Source organism: Pieris brassicae, chromosome 1 (genome assembly GCF_905147105.1).
Source record: "Pieris brassicae chromosome 1, ilPieBrab1.1, whole genome shotgun sequence".
In the NCBI taxonomy this organism is placed as follows: domain Eukaryota; kingdom Metazoa; phylum Arthropoda; class Insecta; order Lepidoptera; family Pieridae; genus Pieris; species Pieris brassicae.
This window is the reverse complement of record NC_059665.1, coordinates 17,598,126-17,621,561: the sequence shown is the minus strand read 5'-3', so window position 1 is coordinate 17,621,561 and position 23,436 is coordinate 17,598,126. Positions and strand designations below refer to the sequence as shown.

Here is a 23,436-nt window from a genome sequence, read left to right as displayed (position 1 = left end):
GTTTTAGTTTCCCATGCAATTCTAGTCATTTTAAGTATCAATAGTAAAATACGTATAGTATTTAATTTCATAGAAACACAGTTACTATCAATGTAAAGAATAATAATAAAAAAATCAAGTATCAAGTAAGTTTAATCCACAAAATATATCAAACTTTTAGGGATACCATACTATTTTTTTTATTTACCGCGCTTTTTCGTTATCTTTCATTAGCCAGACCCTATATAACTGGTAAACCACTTCAAGCTAAACACGAACTATTAAATCTATTGACAACCAGGACAATAGTTTATGGGACGAATTTGGGAAACAAGACCAAGAACAGAAGGATAAATGGTATGAAAATGTTCAAGCAAACCTATCTGTAGCACCATGGTATAACAAACTGAAAATGGCCAGTCGGGACTTTCTTACGACTATAAACAGACTGCGTTTTGGTCACTCCACCGTCCCGGCCCACCTTGCTCAGTAAATAATTGTGTTGATGATATCGAACATTTCATATTTATATGTGAGTGTTTTTCGTTTGACAAATTGATTCTTGTCAGTGAAATTAGTGACAAAGTACAAAATTTAGTGATATGTTAAGAAATAGGTCCTATATATATATATATAAATTCATCAAAAATACAGTGGGTGTTCAGATTTCATTTGAACATTGACCAACTGCTGACACGGCTCACTTCTTCCAAATATTATTGGCTGAAGAGTAATTTTGAATTATATTTTATTCGAATATTGATCAACTGCTGTCAAAACTCACGTGTGTTCCAAAATGTTAATAGCGGAAGGCGCGCAATACACCAACAGCTCACTAAAATAATATTATGTATATGTGAATAGGTGTAAGTAGTATTTAAGATATTGTATTTGAACAATAAATTGGATTTGGATATTACTCCGTCGTATTCATTTCTCGCTTCCTCTCAAAGTGGCGAAGACTACTTCAAGCCCTTAATTATCGTGTTGAGCCTGCCCGATAGCTTTGAGATAATCCCATCACCTCAAACCTTTGATCCTACCCGTAGGGCTCCGTTACCTTAGGTCTCTTGGTACAGACATCCCGTACTTATTTTTATGTTTATATATTCACTATTTATGTGTTAGGGTACATCTGTAGGGCTTAGGGTAGGGGTAGGGTTGTAAGGTTCTTACATCTCACCCTCTCATATATTTAGCTATCTAGTGCAGCTTGCTATTACATATACAATACAGATACTCCTGACATACAATACATATAAAGATTAAATACACATTTCACAGTCCACTAGCTAGCGAGCTGTACAGTGACTATGTTTATTTAAAAAATCACGCCAGGCTGCGCAAGGCTCTTTCGCCAAATTGGAAAGGTCCCTATAAAGTCGTTAACGTTCACGATAATAATACTTTAAGCCTTTTAATAAATCGACGTCATGTCAAACATCATTTTGATGAAGTGAAACCAGCTCACGAGTCCTAGGATGAATTTTATTTTAAACATTTTTATTTTATTGTATACTGTATACACTTTATATAGGTATTTAAGTTGCCAGTTTTGTAATATAAATTTACATCAAATGTTATTGTTGTATTTTACTTTTCTTATAAGTAACATTATTTTACTCCTTTTATAGTATTATAACTTGCTCACATATTTTCCAGGGTCAACGCAATTCTCTGCAATGTCACGTTTGCTGAAACTGAAAATCAGTATGTCAAAAATATAGTGAAAGGTCCTGGGATCTTCTTAGACCCTGTTGGCACACTGAAGATAATAAACAACCAATTTCATATTGTAATTCCAGTAGAGATAATTCCCATAAAAAAAATCATATAATAGACATAAACAAAGTGTTGAATAACGTTCAATCTTATTGTTAGAGAAGCGAAGTAATTGGTGTTTCGCAATGTTATAACTTATTGCAACCTTTAGAAGCAATGCTTAAAGATCGTTTTTAATTAATGCCGTTTCACATCTAGTATCCGATAATTACGTCTCGAAAAGATCCGCATGATTTTCCGGAATAGGCACTGTATTTAAACAAATATTCGCTAGACCGAAGATGATGCGAACACTTATGAAGAAGCTATTTATGAAAATAATAAAAAGATTTCAGGAACATTGAAGACACCCGTAATTGCTTTCCAATCTGCCATTTCCAATATAAAGCAATCCTTACATGAAATGAACCTTAACCAAGCAAAATTGAATGGTGTCGTTAAACAATTAGGGTCTTCGGTATCCATTATAACGAATGCTTTCAGTGAGGTTGATTTTAGGAATTATCTTTATAACATCTTAAATACTTTGCAATCAAACTTACTGTCTGTATCTCAAACATTTAAATGATTGTAAAAGCATACTTACCGATACTTACCTTTGTGAAATAACTGCGTAGACATCAGTTACTAGCATTCTCAAACTTTGAGAATTAAATTAATGATGGTTGTTGTTACACCTTTACAGGTGTAAACAAATTAAGTAATAAAATTTCCATTCCAAATAGACCTTGATAATTTAAAATCTATTCAAGCTATTTCAGACATGTCAATGGAGGATCTAAATGAGATCAAGGATCCTAATAATTTTAATAATCATGTTAACTTTCCTATTTTAAGTACTTTCTCTGTAATCCTAGTTATTATATTTGTTTTGTATATTTTTATAAGAAAGGCAACTTCGTTTGAGAAAACTCCAAGTTTCCAGAATGAAGTTGAATATCCGGCAGACCAGAGTAATACTTCAGTAGCCCGCTTGCGAGTTTGTTAAATATTAAGTAAACATACAAATAAACAAAAGATTAAACGAAAGGAAAAGATTTTATCTCGGGAGATGAAGTTGGCACCTAGAACCATGTCGCGTAAATTAAAAGATGATTTAGGACTTGATAAGAGACGTACTGGTCATTTCTTAACTGATAATTTAAAAAAGAATAAGGTGGCAATATCGAAACAACTACTGAAGCGTTACGCAAAGGTAGGTCAGCAATTTTGTTCACGGATGAGAAAATTTCTACAATTGAGCAACATTTTGACAAATAAAATGACCGTATTTAAGCTCAAAGCTCTAAGAAAGCTTCCCAATTAGTCGACAGAGTGCAACAAAGGCACTATCCGACTTCAGTGATGGTTTGGTGAGGTGTTAGCTATGAAGGAGTGACTGAGCCATACTTTTGTGAAAAAGGTATCAAAACATCGGCACAAGTCTATCATGATACCATTCTTGAGAAGGTAGTGAAGCCTCTTAACAACACCAGGTTTAAAGGTGATAAACCAAGAATGGTCCTTCCATCATGACTTGGCGCCGGGTCAAAAAGCTTGGTCTATGCAGTCTTGGTTGGAAACGAACATTTCGGACTTCATCAGAGCTGAAGACTGGCAGTCCTTTAGTGCCGCTCTTAAACCGCTGGATTATGATTAATGGTCAGTTTTAGAGAGTGCGGCTTGCTCTAAACGCCATGAAAATGTGGAGTCCATAAAACAATAGGTATGATTTTGGCAGTGAAGAATTTGACCATGGAAAGAGTGCCTGCTTCTGTTGATAACTGGCCTCAACGTTTAAAGGACTGTATTGCAGCCAATGGAGACTTCTTCGAATAAGCTTTTTATATTTAAAATTATTTATATTTATGTATGAAATTAACTTGTAAAAGCTATTCATGTTATTTGCAATAGACACACAGCCCGTGTTATCATTTATCGAAATAAATTTTAGAAACGGTTTAGTAGTTATATATGTATTACTCTTACAAACTAACTAAAAAAATATAAGCTTTAAGTTTTTATAATATTTATTAGTATAGATAATGTTCGGCTCTGGCGATTAGATTGAGGTACATTAGTAGGTTCGCATACACAAATTACTATATTTTGTTTGTATCATTAAATGTATTCCAAACTTAGATTGAATAAATTGACACATTTTACCAGTAGTCTAAAAAACTAAAGACTCACATGGACATCATATAAGGATTTGTAGTTTGCTCAATAGAAAGTAAAACACAATTTAAAAATGAAAACCAAATTTTAATCACCATTCCAAAAAGCCAACATAGTTTACATTACTCCATTCCATTTCTACAAAATTAAATGCACATTAATAGCATGATCATACTCTCTACACGCTTAATCAAAATTAAGATAAAAAAGCCTAAAGAAATATGACACACTATTTAGGCAGTAACCACCCTAAGTGAATTATTTAAAAAAATTACTTTCTCTGCAGCGATTATTTGTCTTAGTATACAAAAACTATATACTGGCGGTTATTTATTTTTAAACTTTTTTTTTTCTATTTTTCCTTAGTTATCCATCGCCACAGAGATATAACTTAAATAATAATCGTATTCCGTTTATAAGAATGCGCCATACACACAAAGACAATCATAACAATGATTTTGTAGTTTAAAAATCGTATGTGGCGTTAAAACTTTGTTCATCGAAATGTCAGTATTATTTAAAGCCACATCCAATTTACTTGTAAATTCAACATATTATATAAAAATATTGTCATTACTTTCAATACTTAAGTATGTCAAAGCACACAACACACCACAAAACATTTAACATGCTTCTAAGACTTCTAGTCTCCTTAAGAAATTCTAGTCTTCCGTTGGCTATTCTTGAATGTTGTATAAACTGTTTAATACATACATTATAATGGTATGGCAAAATATATAGTCTACAATAAAATTTTATTTCATTTTATAATCATTGACAGTATAACAATATTCAAATGGTATTTTTATATAAGAATATATACCAAATATATATGGAATTATAAATAAACACTAATTCAATTTCAATATATTAAATTAATTAACAACATTATAACAATATATGGGAGTTAATACTATTTCAATCAGAGAATTAGCAAAATCAATATATATTATTGAATTGAGTGACCAAAACAAAATCAATTTTCGGAGCACAATGTTTTGCTTCATGAAGACTTTATAACGGCTTGAAACACCTTAATTGAAACCATTTGTCACGTAAATACTATTGTAAATTTAATATTGATTAATTAAATGATATTTCTTACTCAGTCTTCAATATTTTTATTTTAATAAGGCCTCTTTTCGCATAAACACTCCTGTAATGTAGTTTTAAACATATATGTAAAGGAAGCCGATCGAAAATGTTATTACCATAATGGCGGTTGTACAACCTCGCCGAGATATCTTATCGTCGAGAGAGATAATGGCCAAATTCTTGATTTTTGGTCCGAGGCAAACGTTTTGTTAATAGTGTTTGCAGTTAAGTAAATAAAATGAGGGTAGAAAACTGCTTCCACCAAGACAAGGACGAAACTCTGGTAGAGTGAACAACCAAATTATATCTAGATTATTTAAATCGGCTTGGGTCATAGATAAAATAAGCAATTCGAAAAATCTATTAAGGTACATCGAAAGAGTCACCCATGGCGCACTCCACACTTTCTTAAATAATTGTACTAAAGTAGGCTTAACTAAAGTATTGTTACATTCAATAAGTATCTTTAGCCAATATGTAGTTTAACGTTTTATTCTGCATTTATAACAGTTAAGACTTGATTTTGGCTTTAGATGCTTATTGAAAGCGGACCTAACAGTCACGTTAGTAAACTACCTAGTTTGAACGACATCTGATACAGATGATATTTTTTCGAATTTAGTTCTTGACATTGCAGCCATTAAAAAAACCGGTCGCTTATATCAACATAAATAAATACAATGTTAGATCCCAACTCACAGACTTTCTTATGTTTTTCCCTTAAACAGTTGTTTAATGTAGTTTTAAAAATAATGCGTGAAAGTCCGCGAACCTCATTAGTTTAATCATTCACACAAACATTCGACCACAGACATTATATATTTTGTCTGTGGGCAGACAGAACCACTCATCCAGCCACAAAAATATAAAAGTAACACAACTTGATGTTTCATGTCACAACCTTAAACCAATTTAATGGTTTTTACGAATTTTATTATCTTAGTACATGTCTGGGATATTTTTTTCGTAATTTAAAGAATATTTTTTCACTTTCTATCTACTCCTATCAATTAGCATATTTTAACGCTGCCTTGGAAACCACGCTTAATTAAACCTTACGTGTTTCTTACGCGATTTAATGCGTGGAAGGCAGCATAACTTCATTACAATAAATGACATAAAGGTATTCGAGTAAGTTTCAAATTGACAACTGTCAAAGTCATTTCCTGGTATCGTCTCAATCCATAGACCACATAAACAAGATTTTAGCGTGATATTTCGTCGCGAGCTTAATACGTCCGTTGTGTGATTCGCCCTATCTTTTGTCTATGGACGGTCTTATGCTATGCTCACACTGGTGGAGGTCCACGAACATAACGCAGTTGTGGGGTCAATGTTTGCGCTAATGAATTCAGTGCGTCGCAACATCTTGGCCGTTCTACGAGCCACGCGGCTAGAAGTAAAGCCACAAGGCATAGTTGAATGGGAATAGATGAACGTAGTACACGCCACACCCAACCGCCGCGAGGATTATAGTCTGGATCGCCAGAGCCAGTTTTGCTGGTTACAATGACGGCTTGATCACTGAAAAAACATTTCCATTATTAATATTCCCTGTGTAGGTCGTTTTTTTAAATTGGTATTCGATTATTTCGTTTAACTTTTGAATATAATATGATAATATTTGTTTTATTTTTAACAAAATCATATAAATGTGCTTCAATTCAAAGCTCTTTATATATTAGTACTTGAACATAAATAAAAAACATTTAAAACTTACGTGTCATCTTCGATTTTAAGATCGGGAATGCTTTGTTCGACTAAAGCGCGACAGGATTCTTGCAAAATTTTCACTTCGTTCTCTGTCTGTTCCATACGCTGCAATAAAAATTGTTTTATAGAAAAAAACTTAAAAATACTGGGTGTATTATAATGGAAAGATAAGAAAAAAGTTCAGTGTATATTTTCTTAAAAACTCGGTAATCCTTCAATATATTTGCAGGATAAGTAGTACGCCGAAAATGAAACTCAATATAAAAACCATATCCAGTACTACAGTAACTTTTTTCTCGTATATTACTTATCTGTACCTTAGTTATAGCTCTATGAGCAGGCGAGTTCGGTGCTAGAGCGGCTTGCAAGCGCTTGGCCAACTCACGTAGAGCGCTTAATCGGCGAGCACGACCGCCTGCATTTTCACTATCACCATCTGATATTCCGGAATCGGAGAGCGAGTCGCATGTGGAACCACCCTGTAATAAAAATATTGTAGGCACACATACAAGATATAGAAATGGCCTTCACATACGTGTGCATATTTATCTAAGTACCCTATTTCCTTATTAATATTATTAACTGTGTAGGGAACTAGTACATGTGTTTAGAGAGAAGTCTTATAACAACTTATTTACGAAAAATCTACTATGAGATAAAAAAAAACTGTTGAATGTTTTGACGTGACAAGGCATTAATTAACTAATTTAAGTTTATAGCACTTTTACGCTTTTTTTACTAAGCAGCTTTTTAAGTTCTTTAGGGGAAAAAATTCCCCATTTCACAATAATGAGTATAAGTTTATATAATGTTTTATATGTTTACCTTCTTCTTGTCAATCAACGAAGCAGCCAGCTGTTTGATTTGAGCCGCCACTTCGCTTTGATCTTCAATTTTAGATCCTTTATCGCGTAAATTCTGCAGCGTGGTTAAATCACCACGCAATGCTCCTTGCAATTCACGAAGTGCATTCTCCCAATCAGCCCAAGCGCTCACCGCTTTTTCTAGCGAGAGTAATTCACTCGATGTGCTGTGAAAACACATAAATATCTTTATAGAACTACAAATGGTTTAATAAATGATCCCAATTATAATTGTCACGAAACGATGGACCGATCAGGCTCGTTTCATTTTCACACGAACCATTTAATTTTCTAATTCGCACGCATCGGCAATAAACGTATTGTTAAATTTCAATTGTCTCGTCTCCTAATATGGGTCTTAGTACAAAACCTGAGTAGAAAAGAAAGGCACTTATATCTTAAGATTCAAGGCCAGCCGAATTACACTCTTCTGGATTTAAATATGGAAGAGTGAGGTCGTCGCTCTGAATGCAATACTGAACTTAAAGCACAAGCTCGTCTTGAATTTCAAATTTTATAAAGTAAATTGTAAAAATATTACTAACCGTTGGTGTGCGTCGTCCCAAGCGGCTAGTAAAGCTGTCAAGTCGGTAGTAAGGCCGCATTCATCAGTTTCCAATTCGCCAAGTGCACGTCGAACGGAAACCGTCAGTTTCAGCATTGAGACCTTGCATTCAAGCAGACGTGATAGACGTTCCTATAAACACACGAAGGAATAGATCGAGTACATACCACTGAACTTTCAAAACTTTTTTATAACGACTTTCGTATTGTAGGGTTTGAGACCCTTCAAACCTAGCCCTGAGTGAGGTTTTGAAAAACGAAATAATTGTGATTCTAATGTTGCTATAATCAATTGCTTTTATTAAGGATCAAGGTGAGTTTTAATCTAAGGTCCTGGTTCGATTACTATAACAACTGTTTCTTGAATTATATAGAACTCTTCTAGCAAAAATGAACCTGCTCCAACTACGTAGACCCTCTACAATTTATTGTGATGTATGTACCTTAAGTTCTTCAATCCGTCTGTGTAACTGAGCTCTGGTGTGCGGCTGGGGAGCGCAATCTCCAGGCTCACAGACCTCATCAAGTGTCTCGCGCAGTGCTGCAATCTCGCGGCGCAATCGGCGTGCGCCACCGCGCCGTATTGCAGCCGCTCGGAGCGCTGTCCATCGCGCAGATACCGCTGTTAGAAAGAAAAGATAATGTTAATTATTTAACTTAATCCGATGACGGAAAAGATAAAATATTAATGTATATATTTTTTAATTCTATTTAGCTTTGTGAAGAAATACATAACATTAAAAACACACAAAAAAAACTTTTCTATACGTGCTCGCTGTATTTTATTCTACGCAGTACTTTAGATAACTCGGTTAATTCCTACTGTGATCAGACATACATACGTTTTTGTTTAATTGCTTAATTGTTTAAAGGATATTATATTTATTTATATTTAGCTAATAATAGCATACGTATTATATGAAAATTAACGATAAATATATATTCGTGGTTGGATAATTTACTTTGAACCTTGACTTGGTATTTGCTGTAACCTTGTAAAATATAGCTTTTGTGGTTATTAAAAATAGATGAATAAAAAAGAAAGTTATATAATTTTAATAATGTGTTTGTTGTAATGTGTATTGTTTAGACTTGCGTATAAACATTTAGCTACCCGATTTATACCACAGAGAAATATATCAATTGTAAAAACAAATCGCTAAACTATTCTATACTTCTATAACATTTATATCTAGCCCGCTGTATTATTGCATAATATAGCTCGCTATAATTTAAACAGAGTTAAATCACCTAAACGCCTGATAGCCATGTAAATTAATTCATGCCGATAAACACGTATTTGTTTTTGTCTTACATACGGTATTTTTTATACTGTGAGACACGAGGGGATCCGAGTTATGAATAATATATATGAGTAAAATTGAATAGAATTTACGTGTTATTATGTGTGACTGTTCTAAATTTGTATAGTAGCATTCAAGGCGAACGTCCAAACAGAAATAGACTGCAAACGCATTTACATAATATAAATACAGTCTTTATATCACAAGGAAGACTCAAGTCTCTGTGTATTTACACGTTCACCATTTAGCGTTCAGTTGTTTTTATAGATATTAATCTTTGATAATCATTTATAATTTTACCAAGAAGTTGAGCTGTTGGTAATAATTAAACCGAATACATCTAAGTAGTAATGCATTTACATATAATATAACTATATAACTATTAAATTAGCTAAGAAAGTATAAAAATTTGAATTCCTTGCGTGAATTAATCAACCTTGAAATGGTTGACGTCAAGACTATAATGTACGTCAAATAATTATTCATATAAATGACTTAAACTTAATGTAACCATAACATATCGATTTATTTATAGACTTTTCAAAATGTTATGTAATTGATATAACATAAGATCATAAAGTCTAGGCCACAATTGTTGACCTCAAAAGCCAAATAATGCTGGCAGGAGACCAACCAACATACCTACTAATGTAAATGTAATGCAGTGATCTTTGTTAATGCAATACTTGCTTATGTAAATTTGATGCCAATAGGCCGTAAGCTAGTTTCTAGAAGAGAGATTCATTCGACTTTACATAAATATTTATTAACTTTGGCTTTTCATTCGCTACTATAAATGATCAAAATCATGAATTAATATGAATGAAATACACAATAAGGTACAGAGTATAAATAAAAAAGTCAGAATGTATCCTTCGAATTCGAAATGAAAATTAGTATTAGAAGGTTATAGATAGTAATCAAAAATACAATAATTTCTCTAGGGAACAAATATTAAAGTAGGTAAAGGTTTTTGCAGATATGAAATGATGTTAAAAAATTGTTTTCTTTCAATGTGTAAAAGCTATGTTAACCAAAGACAATACTAAATTTGGATTGCTTAAATAAACTTAATTTTTGTTAATAATTATAGAAAATATAAGTACAAAGTCGGGTCTCAACAATTACTTGAAAGCGGATATGAACTAAACCAATCTCTCGATAAACGATCAATTTCTAAATGAAACAAATTGTTTATTATAGTAATGGCATCAAAGATAGACGGTAATTATAGAGAATAAGTATTTACTTACTTGATTATACATTCAATGAAAATGAAACAGTTAAATTTTCTTTTAAAAATAATTTCAAGCACTTTAAAGAGTCATATAAAGTATCGTAACACCCCAAACTCTATTAATATTAATAATATAAAGATTAACGCTAATTAATAAATAATTAAATATTATCCTTTCGATATGAAACTTTAATTAACTGAGATAAGCACTAATTTAAAAAATCCAGAAGTTTTAACCTTGTTTGTTTCAAAACCTACAAAACTGCGTCGTAAAATGTTTTAACTATATACATTTATATTTAATATACGATTTTAATTAAATAGAAAATATGGTTTTAAAGTAAACATTCGTTTAAGTCTCCTAAATGTTTGAACATGGTTTGAACATATATGTACAGCTTAGTCGAGTTTAAAATAACTTTGTTAATGTCACTGGGTCCATGAACTTGTCTGATGCGCAATCCGAAGGAAATCTAGACAAATACCGAAACTAAAATATTATTAATGTCTTGTATTGATACGATTACATATTTGTAAAATATTCTGTTGTTGACAGTGTTTAAAGAATTAAACTTTGAGGACTTTATTTAGAAGCATTTTTTATTTTTGAGATTTAAGGAACACGATATTATTTGATATTTTGTTAAAGCAAAATTCTAATAGGTATTACGCAGGCGCGACAAAACCGTTTTAGAAAGTTTTGATAGCTTTTATAAATCAATACATGAACGGCAAAAGTTTGCCAAACATATTTTGCCATTTCGGTTTAATAATTGAATACACTAGCGAGGTAAAGGTGACAAAAATAACAAATAGAACTTAAAACGTGTAACATTATAAACAATACTTAGCAATACAATTAAATTAAATATTTCACGTTTTGTAAATGGGTATATAGGTATCTATATGTATCACATTCGTGTTTTTAAAATAATCTAAGTTGTTTTTAATGTTGTAAGATAATAGTTTTAATCTAGGAAAATTATATTTACTAGCGTAATTAAAATGTTTTTTTTTAGTTTGCACGGAAGAGGGGTTTTTAGAAGCGTTCCAATATTGTACCCGCAAGTGTATTTACGATAACTCACAGGCAGGATTAGTCATCGAGACGCAAAATTGTTTCGAGTACCAGTTTTGATATTGAAACAATTTGCTTTCCGCAGGAAACCAATTTATGTACCGTGGACGTCGTCCATCAAAATCCATTACTTCTTCCCATTCTAGAGACTAGTGTGTATACAATACACATAATGTATAGTTGTGGTCGTAGATAATAAACAAAACTATTCGACTTATTTTAAATATACCTAATAACCGTTTGCCGTATAAAAAATACGTACAACACGCAGCTTTGAAGGTGATGATAATAATTTGTTCTGTTTTTAAAAGTAAATCGTAAAACCACAGATATTACAATATAGATATATACAACAGACTACAGTTTAATCAGTAGACTGTCGATATACAACTTGATAATCTCTGGTTGATGAATATTATAAAAGTAAATTTCACAACAATATAACCAGTATAACGAGTTTCATCGATTTTAATTAAACTCATTACATAATTTTAAAACATAATTTGAATAATTGACCGAATGAGGTTATCTAATGACGTGTTTAATAAATTATATTAAACGTATATCGAGTAAAATTATGGGTCAAGAAAGGTCCTAGCTGTAATTCTTATTGACTACAGACTTATTATATATATTTATGTCTTGATCTGCATTACGCTAATATTAATTTATTTAATTTCTGATACATCAGCACAAATGTTTGTACCTTCGATAATTTACCCTAACTTTAAGCGGTTTTAAGATTAACATAAATCGATTAATACAAGGTAATAAAAATCAGTATTAGCAAACGGGGAAATATCGAATCGATTACGACACATCCTCGAGAGGTGAAAGCAAACAAATTCAGATAGAATATGTGATACTTATGGCTTAAAGATGTAGCCACACCTTTAATGGTGAATATTCATTGAGTGAACTTTTGGATAAATTACAATTTTATACATATATAATTTCAGCCGATTTAAAAAGACCTTAGTAAAAATAACTGCTTATAAATTAAAAAAAAACTGTATACGCAATAAAGGAAGTTGAAATATAATAAATTTTAAACTACCTGGGTAAGGCGGGAGGTAATTCCGATCCATTATGACACTGTCAACTCGATCATGCGCGGGAGTCGACGAGGCGGCAAGGTTAGAACTGCACTCAGTAATAAACCAGCTAACGTCACGCTTATTACAGCGGTACAAGGTCTAATTTAATTTAGCACAGATGACGAAAATTTGCTACGGTTTTAAAGTGCTTATTGTTAGAGAGCTAGGTGCCAATTGCCTTGAAACTACGATACAAATAGATTGTGATAGACATTAGTGCAACAAATGGTACCTAATAATTACACGCTAAACTATGCCTTTTTATTAGTACATTATGGTAAAAAATTGCTTGACTATAATTGTAATGTTATATGACAAAGTGTATCTGAAGGTGACCCCGATATAATATATTTAATATTGAAAATAAAACAGTAATAATGTATGATTTTATTTTATTTTTATTTGTTGTGTCTTATCAATTACATCTTGCATGAAGATGATCATGAAGCCCAGGAACTCTACGACAACATTTGCACTTCATGCTAAATATATTATATGATTTTTTTTTAAACGCGTCCTCCATGCCACAATTTATGATCATTTATAATACAGAAAATGCACACTAATAGTCTTTGACAAAGAAATTTCTTATGAATCGCGAATGTGTTTGAATGTACTGTGGTGAAAAATATAGATCGGAATTCAAGTAGGCCGATAAACTTCATTAGATATTAATTTTAATTCACAAGACGAGACCACATAGCTCTCAAAAAGGAGCGCGCCACGTGATTGTAATGGTAAGTTGCATAACTCATTGTATCACGTAAGAGCATTACTGTTAATCAATCGAAATAACTGCATTATATATTATGTAATAGATTAAACCGAGACGAAAAATTATTGTAAAAAAGCGCGGTTGTGTCATTTAGAATAATAGTAATTTGTAGTGCTTAGGTGGAAGTTAAAATGCTCGATTTTCGTTCATAAAAAAATATGGAATATGTTGTATGTACGCTGTTGGCCTGAAGGGCCTTGATAGCTCAGCTCGTCCGGAATAGGTTTTTTTCCGCGACTGGCGCAAGGGAGTCTTCTGCGAGACTCTGAGTGGGCCGCCGCCGTGGTCAATCGCCTGAAGGGCAGGACGGCAACTCACTGGAGTGAACGAAGTGCGAAGTAAAGGCCTTCCAATAGAAAGGGTACTTAGCACATAGCAGGTTTCAGGTTGTTGTCGGTCGGTTGCAAACCATGAGCGACCAATGAGTATGGGTATGGGTACGTAAATCAAGAAAGTAAAGAGAAATTATAATATAACAATTTGATATTATTACTTATATGCCCATCAAACTTCCATGTTTATTATATTTGATATTCCAATCTATAAGGGCTTGCTAGCTAAAGCTTCACCAGCTGTTAATAATGTGTTTATTATTTGCATTAGTTGAAATTAACCATCTCCATCATCGTTTTTGCCAACAGTTGCGCAAGAGTTGCAGTTGCAACACAGATTATAATCGGTTCAGAAAAAGTTTGCGTTCGTTCTTAGTGACCTACTTAAACTATATTTGAAGTTCGAACCTAATTTAGGTTGATTATAATCAGTCATTAACAAATTAATAGTTGCATCATGAATTATCTGTTATCTTAATCGGTTTAATTATGTCATTAATATTCGGGCAATATTCTGTTATTATATACAATAGTCTAAACTTCATTACAAGCACTAAATCGTATTAATACCGATTGGTGGGGACGGGTATTTTGGAACCAGCTCCTATTTAAAAAAATATACAAAAAAATCAAGATTGGACAGAAAGTAGATTATGGTCTTTTAAACAAACGGGTATTTAGAATATTTTAGCTTATTAATCTATATATGATTATTAGCAATACGTTAGGTCTTAAGATGGCAGTACGTGGGTTAAAACGTGGGTGAGCCAGTGCCAAGATTAACATATAATACGTATTATTATATTGCTAAGTCGTTCTACTGGTTTTATAATTCAATGTTTCATTTATATAAGCGATACGTACACTCGTTTTGATGTCCTTATTTCCTTATTTTTAGGTAACACTTATTTGCATGCAAAACATGATTGGTAAATAATTAACTTTAAATGATTATTTAATACTTTTAACTTGTTTAGATATTACATTGCATAAAATTAATTTTTTAAAATTTCGTTCTGTTATACCTTATAACTGTACTCGAGGAATAAGCAAAAATTTGTAGTCCAATGTAATTCCGCAAAATGGCATTCAATTGAAGTTCATTGACTTGCCAAATTACTTGAAATAGGAAACTTACCAACACCATCATTATTTGCATTCGAGGTCACTGTAACCGCTGCACTCATTTTTACTCAGTCACTTTTCACAAGTCTATAGCATTTTACACTTATTCACTTCACTTACAGTCACTATGAAAATATCGAATTTAATTTTGATGTTTCCTTTTGCGATAAATGCTACGCAATGCAGACGTCTGTTTTCTAAAAGCAACCGACTCGAATGCGTACAATTCTTGTTTCAATGGAGCCAGACAAAACAAACAATACAATCGCGAAACATTTATCTATTGCACATTTCTGAAATATAGCTTATATGATATGCTTGCTTGAATGAAAAATCTGCTCATTTGATCTACAAATAATTATTATAGTTTTATCGGTATGGGACATAACATATATCTTTTTACGCGTAGGCCAAGTCCCGAGCAGCATTTAAGATTTAGCAGTAAAGATAAATAAAGTCATAAACATTAAATTAATATTACGATTATTATCTGAGAGAGATGGATGCGCACGATACTTACGTCACAATGAAATTTCTCTTTTTTATAACTTTTGAGAGAGTGACTGACATTTATAGCTATATTAAGGATTGATGAATAATTAGTGCGCAAAAATAATTATATAATGTGACGTAATATCTTTTTAGGTTAAGATTAATAGAACAATTATATTATATTATTGTATTGTGTTGTATAATAATAGGATAATTATATTATTATGAATATCCATAGCTTAAAATAACCTGCATCATGAGCACACCCCACATACACACACACTCACTTTTACATCATAACACACAGCCAATTTAGGTATTACGTAGTTAATTGCATAATTTTTATTTTTATTTGCTTTTGTAAATGTTTGTACCCTAAAAAAGAAAATTATATTATTTGTAAATATTATGTATTCCATCTTTGGCTATATCTTTAGTATATTTTTTTTATTAAATATAAGCTACATTAGCTGTAAGATTACTTAACTAAATAAAAGATAGCATATCCATATAAAGTGGTATTAATTGTAAAGAAGAGAAAATCAAAAGAATGCACCTTGAAAGAGTAAAAAGAGTCCAGTCTAGCGGTAAACGGGATGAACTAGAATAGCCGGTCGAGTAACCGTTACAGACAGCTACAATTAATAATCGAATTAATATCAGACACGTCAAACCATCATAGACCACGACTGCATTTAATAAAGAATTGATTGTTATATTGAATCTTCTGAAAACGCGTTCGTACAGTTAATAATTTTTCATACTTTACATTTTAAACTTGAATGGAAGCTTCCATTGTCAATGCTTGAATTTTCAGTTATTTCAGCAGTGCTATTCTAAATAATGATTAGGTACCAGAAGTAGAAACTAAAACTGGCTGTCGTTACTTTCATAAACCTATATGTTAATACATCTCGAATGCAACGGATTTGACTAATTATGGTATATACTAAACATAGAGATGTTGGAAATTCGCTTTCAAACTAAGATAGTGCAATGACCTTTGCATTGAGAAATGGAATTGAACATCAATGGTTGAGGAAGATGACTGTTACTTAATAAGGGTTCATACATTGAAAAGATTCTTGATAAACCTTTGTCACGCATTCTCAGAGAATTAAATAAATATTTTAATAAGATAGCATAGTATTTAGGCGAATGTTGTAATACAAAACGCCATGATTAAAGTATGCTTAAAATGGTTTACTTTAGGGGCAAAAACCGCAACTCAACTGACAAGTTGAAAACTTTCCTTAACCAGTAACCAGATACTGGGGGTCAGTATAAGCGATTTGGTTATGTATTATGAAAGCCTGAAGGTCGATATTTACCTGCATTTGCATGTCTGGCAGAAATTTGGCAATGCCAGCTTTGGACATGTAACTTAACGGGACTTGTTTTATAAAATTTTAAGTCGTTTTTAAGACTTTGGTAAAAGCCTTTCGGACAGTTTAGTCTGATATATAAGTTCAACTAATAAAGATATTATTACTTTTATTTATACATACGGGCTTAAATTCTTATGAGGCGTTATCGAAATCTAATCTACAATATTATCAATTATACATATTTTATTGGGAGAATAAAAAAAATATTGGAACCGATTATTTATTTTAATTCGAACAAATATTAAATGCATTTATACCTCCAATAATGAAATATCAGTGTAAAAATAACCTGTTTAAGCCATCGGAGTAGTATTAATATACAATTAATAATCTGTGACTATATTGAAATTAAAAATAATGTAAAAAAAATTTGGAAGTACTTGATCAAGATTTAATACAACATTTCACAAAATACAGCAATAATTGATTAGAATTGTAAAAATAATAAAGTTATATGTAATGTAGTTTATCTAAACACGGAAGAAAGACTGACAATTCTTATATATCTTCAAATTGCAGTCCTTGTAAAGATTCATAATCAAAGCAAGAAGTCGTAATTATCGAGTACCTATTTAACAATTTTCGTAACATTCAAAAGATGGTTACACACTGTAATTAGTTAACATCGAGACAAAAATAATATCTTAGCAGAACTTCAAATCCTTATTTTACATCAATATATGTAGTGTGATAGTGCCTTTTTTGTCTTACGTAAAAAGTAATGTAAGCATGACTCCATTAAAGGTTCACCTTAAAAGGGGTGTGTAGGCTTTAGTCATAGACTAGAGATGATGCCATCGCAATATAGATAAAAAATTGAACAAACTTATACAATAGATATAATAGCCAGCAGCATTCCACTTCTTTCTAGTAATAACTTAACATGATGTGAACCTCCTGCCCGTTTGCCCTCATAGCGTTTTGTTATATATATATATAAAGAAAAGAATATGAACGCGTCGGATTGTATACCTCAATCTTCGGCTTTGTCTAGTGAAAGATAATAACAAAAGATACATAAAACTCCTACAACCTCCGGCGCCGTAGAATGGACAAAATAGTTTTACTAAAAGACATTTCGAAGGATTATTGAAAAACGAAACTGGACTGGATGATGTCACGTTGTAAGCAACAAAGAGAAACTTGTTGCACAAGTCTTTCTTTACGACCCGGATTTTATGAAATTGGTTTTACATCAATAATTCATCGTAACAACTAATTTTCTATAAATTACCCTTCATTTTATTCATATCAATGATTTTTATCAGCGCTACTTTTTTGAACGCGAACAGTGAGCTTGTTTACTAACAATGACTGGTCATTTCATCCATTATGAGTTTGAACAGTAATGGACTTTTAATGAGGCAAATGCATTTTTAAATACTATCCGCATTTGGTAATACAACATTATTTTATTAAATATTAGGCATAAAAAAACGTATCAACTTTGACTTTATTTCTACGAAGGTAATTAGCATTGCTATACCGCTACTGTGGTATTACGCGATTAGAATTTCGTATTTTAAATAGAATCGCGTTTAGCGAAAGTATAATCACTCATGCGCATCCAGTTTCTCTTGAATACTTTTCTTCGAATGCTGCTAAATGTAAAATATCCACAAGACATACAATCACTCGCGATTTATAGCCACAACGGACACGTGTGTCTCGTGCGACAGTCACAGCTGATCTAAACGCCTACAATTTGTTTAAAACTGGTTAAGCGCTTAAGGCGATTGGATATCGCCTTGACAATACAATCGCTTTATAGATTTAAAAGAATAACATTTAACGTCAATATTTTATATATTTAATTTTATTGAGTTAGATGATTTTTGGTAGCAATAGCCTATGTAGAAAAATTTATAAATATCATCGCATAACGGATCAATCCCGATTAAATTCTGCAGACAGCAACGCAAAATGAAATGGGAACAGAAAAGAAAACTTTGTGAAATCATTAATATTAACGATGAATAAAAAATAGCTCAAGAAATTTAAATAATAACATTTTTGCAATGTATAAGATCACGTTTCTTTGAGAGTCCCAAAGAAAATGAGAAAGTGACTTTGTATGTTTTACTTTAACAGAGCCATATTGATTGATTTTTAAAAAGAGCATGGTTTTAGGATTAGTATACGTTAGTGAGGACTTGTTGACTTGTCGTCAATAAAGAAGACAATCAAAATATGTATAAATAAAATTGTTACTAAGCATTTCTGAATCGTTCGTTAATTACATCAACGTTTCGCTTGTCCTGGTCGGCAACTTCTTTATATTTTATTTCATTGTGTAATCTTTTAGTAGTGTTTTACTTCAAAGACATTATTTATTCAAAAACATTACGTAAATATATTTAAACAATCCTTGACCTTGTGATGTCTGGCTTTTGAGTATGTTAAGTACATATCTTAGTCTTATTAGATAATTTTAGTCTGTGACTAAAACTTCATACTTAAGATGTCAATGAATTGCATAAAATGTATACTTACGATTTTTATTCGTATATTTTACTTATTTGAATAAATGATGGAACGTTTAAATCGTTACGATCCATGATGTCGTAAGAGCATTGTTAAGGCTTGAGAAATTGGGTTACAATAAATATTGTAACTGCATTTTTTAAAAATCATTGTAACTCATATGTAACATAAGGATAATTGTAATTACATCTATAGAGATAAAATTAAATGTACTAAATCATTTTTAGTAAAAATAAACTTCTAGGAAATTAAAAATAATACTCACATAGTCTATTCTTTCTTACATGCTTAACAACAATTACGATCTTAAACACCATTTTACGACGGATTCGTACACAAATCTAAATGTAACTGATGTAAATTTTATTAGTGCATCGTTAGAATTGAATGTTTACTCTATATTTTACACAGCTGATGTCATAGCTCTGATCCAATGGAATAAAAAACCATTTTATTTGCCTTTGAAATAAAGAGTTTTTAGGATTTGTCTTGTCATTGCACCGCACGTACATTATGATAACTTTGTTGATCGGAAACATTATATATACGAAAACAATTGAATGTTTTAATAATGTCTCAGGTTTTCTAGGAAAATAGAATTGTTGTGTAGTCTTCTTAAATACAATAAAAGTCTTAAATAAATTCAGCCAATCGATGTGATGGTACCGAGAATGGATACATGTAAACTTAAAATTAAATAGTATTTACATTTAGTCTTTGAAACGATGCGTTTCGATATCCTATTGACTTCTTCGAGAAATGTTTTAACGCCTAATAATTACGCTCGTATACATTTACGAATCAATACCTTCAATTAAATAATACTTAGTCTTTTTATTTATTTGCAAAGAGATAGTTATAAGGACAATTCTAAAGCTTGAGACTTATTGTACGTGTTTAAAGGAAAGGGTACCGTATAGAAGCTAAAATAAACCCACGCCACACACATTTCCAATTTGTGTTGAACATATTTAGAAATCCTATTTATGAACCGAGTACTTATCTCCTAAGCATCATCTTGTAAAAGCATTTTAAAAGCACTTAGTTTAATTTATCTTACTTTTACGTCATTTTACTGTCGTGGCATTACAGCTTAAGTAATACAAAAACAAGTATTTTCAGTCAGTCAAAAACCAAAAGACCATAAAAATATTTATGGTTAAGAAATATCAATAAAATTATAAGTTCCTTTAACATAATGATGGCTTACTATTTACTTCTAGAATATTCCGGTAATAAATCGTGTTTATAAATATCATGTGAATAATTAATTAGGGAGTGTATATTATAATACTATACTAATTTGAATATATAAAGAGGAGAGGGCAGAAATAAATTAAACGTGTAAAAGAATGAAAGACCATTATTCGTTCATTAACAGTGAGAAGAAACACTTTATAAATGCTTTAATGGTAAAGTTAATCATTATGTGTATTATGTAAAGCTAATTAGCAAGGACATTACATCTTCACTTTCGTAATGTTCCGCTTTCGTTGGCAGAAATAGATGGTCGTCCTCCGTATCACCGTTTCCGGGGTACCAACTACTGAGTTTGTCCCAGTTAATATAATAACTTTTAGATTTATTTCGATACAAAGGGTTAGTCCGTTAGATTGTTTTGTTTGAAGTTTTGTGGGTGTTTTTCGAAACAAATTTAAAATGAGAATTTTTATTGTTATGAACGGAATAATCCCAGACGCTTATATCTAAAGAATGCACCATTTTTAGTGACAGACGTAGGAACATTAATGTATCTATGTTTCTAGTTGACACAAAGATCATAGGTGCGTAAGACTTAACTCTGAAACTTAACCTTTGTCCCTGAATACGGTATTAAACTTAGAGCCAGAACGGCGAATTGAATCTTGAACAACAATTCGATTTAATGTACAATCCCGTTGATATATGAGTGCGGAAAGATTCATTAGAGGGATTTGAAACTACAAATTTTAATCTCACGATGAATAGATAGTATAAAATGGATGTGTATTAATTGTAATTATTATAGTCAATTATGCTCAAAATAAAAACTAAACCGAGGCAAACAGGACTTAAGTACTGAGAAATAAATGCATTACCTTGATCGAGATTGTACAAAGGTCTTCGTACAAGAACCGGTCAAGAAACGAATAAGGCTGCAGACTTCGTATGAATAATGCAAACTTATCCTGCTAATTATACTTTAGTGAGTTATGTAATCATCTTGTTTTATGAAATCATTTCTTCTATAGTAACATTATGAAACAATTTTAAATTCAGAGCGAATTTTCCAATTTTTGTGGTAGTCTTTGGTGTTTAAAAAAACATATGGATTTTAAGCAACGTAAGACTTGTTGATGATATAACTAGTATCATTCGTAGAGTACGAATTATAAAATAATAACAGTGATCTATCCTAAAATTACAGGTGATACGCACCGGTTCAAAACCGCAGGACCACAGAGTTTGCAATATTGAGTAATCAGATACTACGAACTTAATACGTTAACCGGTGTACTGGCACTAATGCAAATGTACTTGTTTTGTTCTTACTTAATCCAGTAGCGGTACAATCAAGCACATACACTTTAGATCATGCAGCCGTTGTATTTCTAGTGGATTTCTTAAGCTAACAGCCTTCAAGTTAGTAAATGTCATTTGTTAAAAAATAAGCTTCAAAACAATCAATAGATGGCGCTGACTTTATGAATTACAACTGTAAAACAAACATTTCAACAAACGTGATAGCCAGGCTACGACACAGCGCAAATGTAATTTTAGTTTTTTTGTTTAGTATAATTTATCTATAATAATTTTTGACAAACCTCTGGCATCCCGCTGCAAACCGGGCGATAACGAACTGTCTGCTAAAGCCACCTCCAAGAGCGTGATGTTCTCACGGCAACGCGTTACGACCTCCGTCTGTATAGAAAAAAGTTCACTTTCTAACGGATCCTTATATCTTTCGCCACCTCTCATTACATTAATTACATCTTCTCAAACACTTAGGACAAATGCTTATTTTTTAAAGCTGATTTAGTTCCAAAAAAAACCAAACATGCCGCCAATTTTTAAAGCAGAACACGAGACGGATTAGAAAAGCGAGGTAATTGTCAAAAAAACTTTTTAGAATTTCGAAAATGTATAAAGTCCTATTTGCTTTATTTTAAAATTTACTAGATAACTGTGCTAATAGAGAAGGGTGTTAATTGACTGAAACTCCATTTTTACTTTTAAACTGACTCATTTATTCTCGTAAAAGTTTAATACAAAGATCACTGTGCGCTTGACATTTCGTTAAAAAAACATCAATTAACATCCTAACCCTAATCAACTAGTTAATAACAGTATAAAATGTTAGTTAATGAGATGAGGAGTTCAGTCAAATCACATTTGTTAGTTAGTGGACACCTATTGAATTATTTTAGGTTCGACTACGATTTAAATTATACAACGAAAATAAGTTAAATATTTGATTATAAATACACGTATAAATATCACGGTCGACATAATGACGTTTTAATTCGTCCACCATTGTCTCGTATAAACTGTAACGAAGACGTCAAATGTGACATCTGTCAATTTGACATCTTCGAGTGACTTGTCAATGGCTATTCTGTCTATGCCAACGTTTGCAAGCTGCACCCCTTTAACTTTCTTAGATCATCAATAATACTTGAGTCTAATAGCTTGAACCTAGCACCGAGTTATATCACCACCAATATTAGAATAGAAAAATGAAATATAGAAGAATATTAACAGGCAGTTAGTAGTTAATTCTACATTCACAATCACAAATGCTGTTAGTGTTATGATGGCGCTTCACTTGACTTTTATCTTCCTGAATTTATGGCAAATATTAAACATTCAGTATAAAAATCGTCAAATAAAGCGCACGCTTAAGGAATCAAACAAACAAAAATGGAAAAAATTAAAATGCACACACACACACATACAATTTAAATAATCATGATGTTTTTGATATACATGCA

General features: G+C 31.7%; 1 protein-coding gene across 5 annotated transcripts in view; it reads right to left on the bottom strand.

Annotated features, from left to right (window-relative positions):
* Positions 1–3,984: 3,984 nt before the first annotated feature.
* Positions 3,985–23,436, bottom strand: part of LOC123711730 — a 181,602-nt gene continuing 162,150 nt past the window's right edge. For 4 of the 5 annotated variants that reach the window (XM_045664460.1, XM_045664486.1, XM_045664477.1 and 1 more), the window contains 7 exons: positions 22,270–22,366; positions 8,597–8,775; positions 8,135–8,286; positions 7,552–7,756; positions 7,044–7,205; positions 6,734–6,831; positions 3,985–6,537 (listed from right to left, as the gene is read on the bottom strand). In XM_045664460.1, coding sequence (XP_045520416.1) covers positions 6,303–6,537; positions 6,734–6,831; positions 7,044–7,205; positions 7,552–7,756; positions 8,135–8,286; positions 8,597–8,775; positions 22,270–22,366 — 1,128 coding nt within the window. In that variant the 3' untranslated portion in view covers positions 3,985–6,302. The remainder of the gene's footprint in view (positions 6,538–6,733; positions 6,832–7,043; positions 7,206–7,551; positions 7,757–8,134; positions 8,287–8,596; positions 8,776–22,269; positions 22,367–23,436) is intronic. The other variant, XM_045664494.1, reaches the window with a different exon arrangement.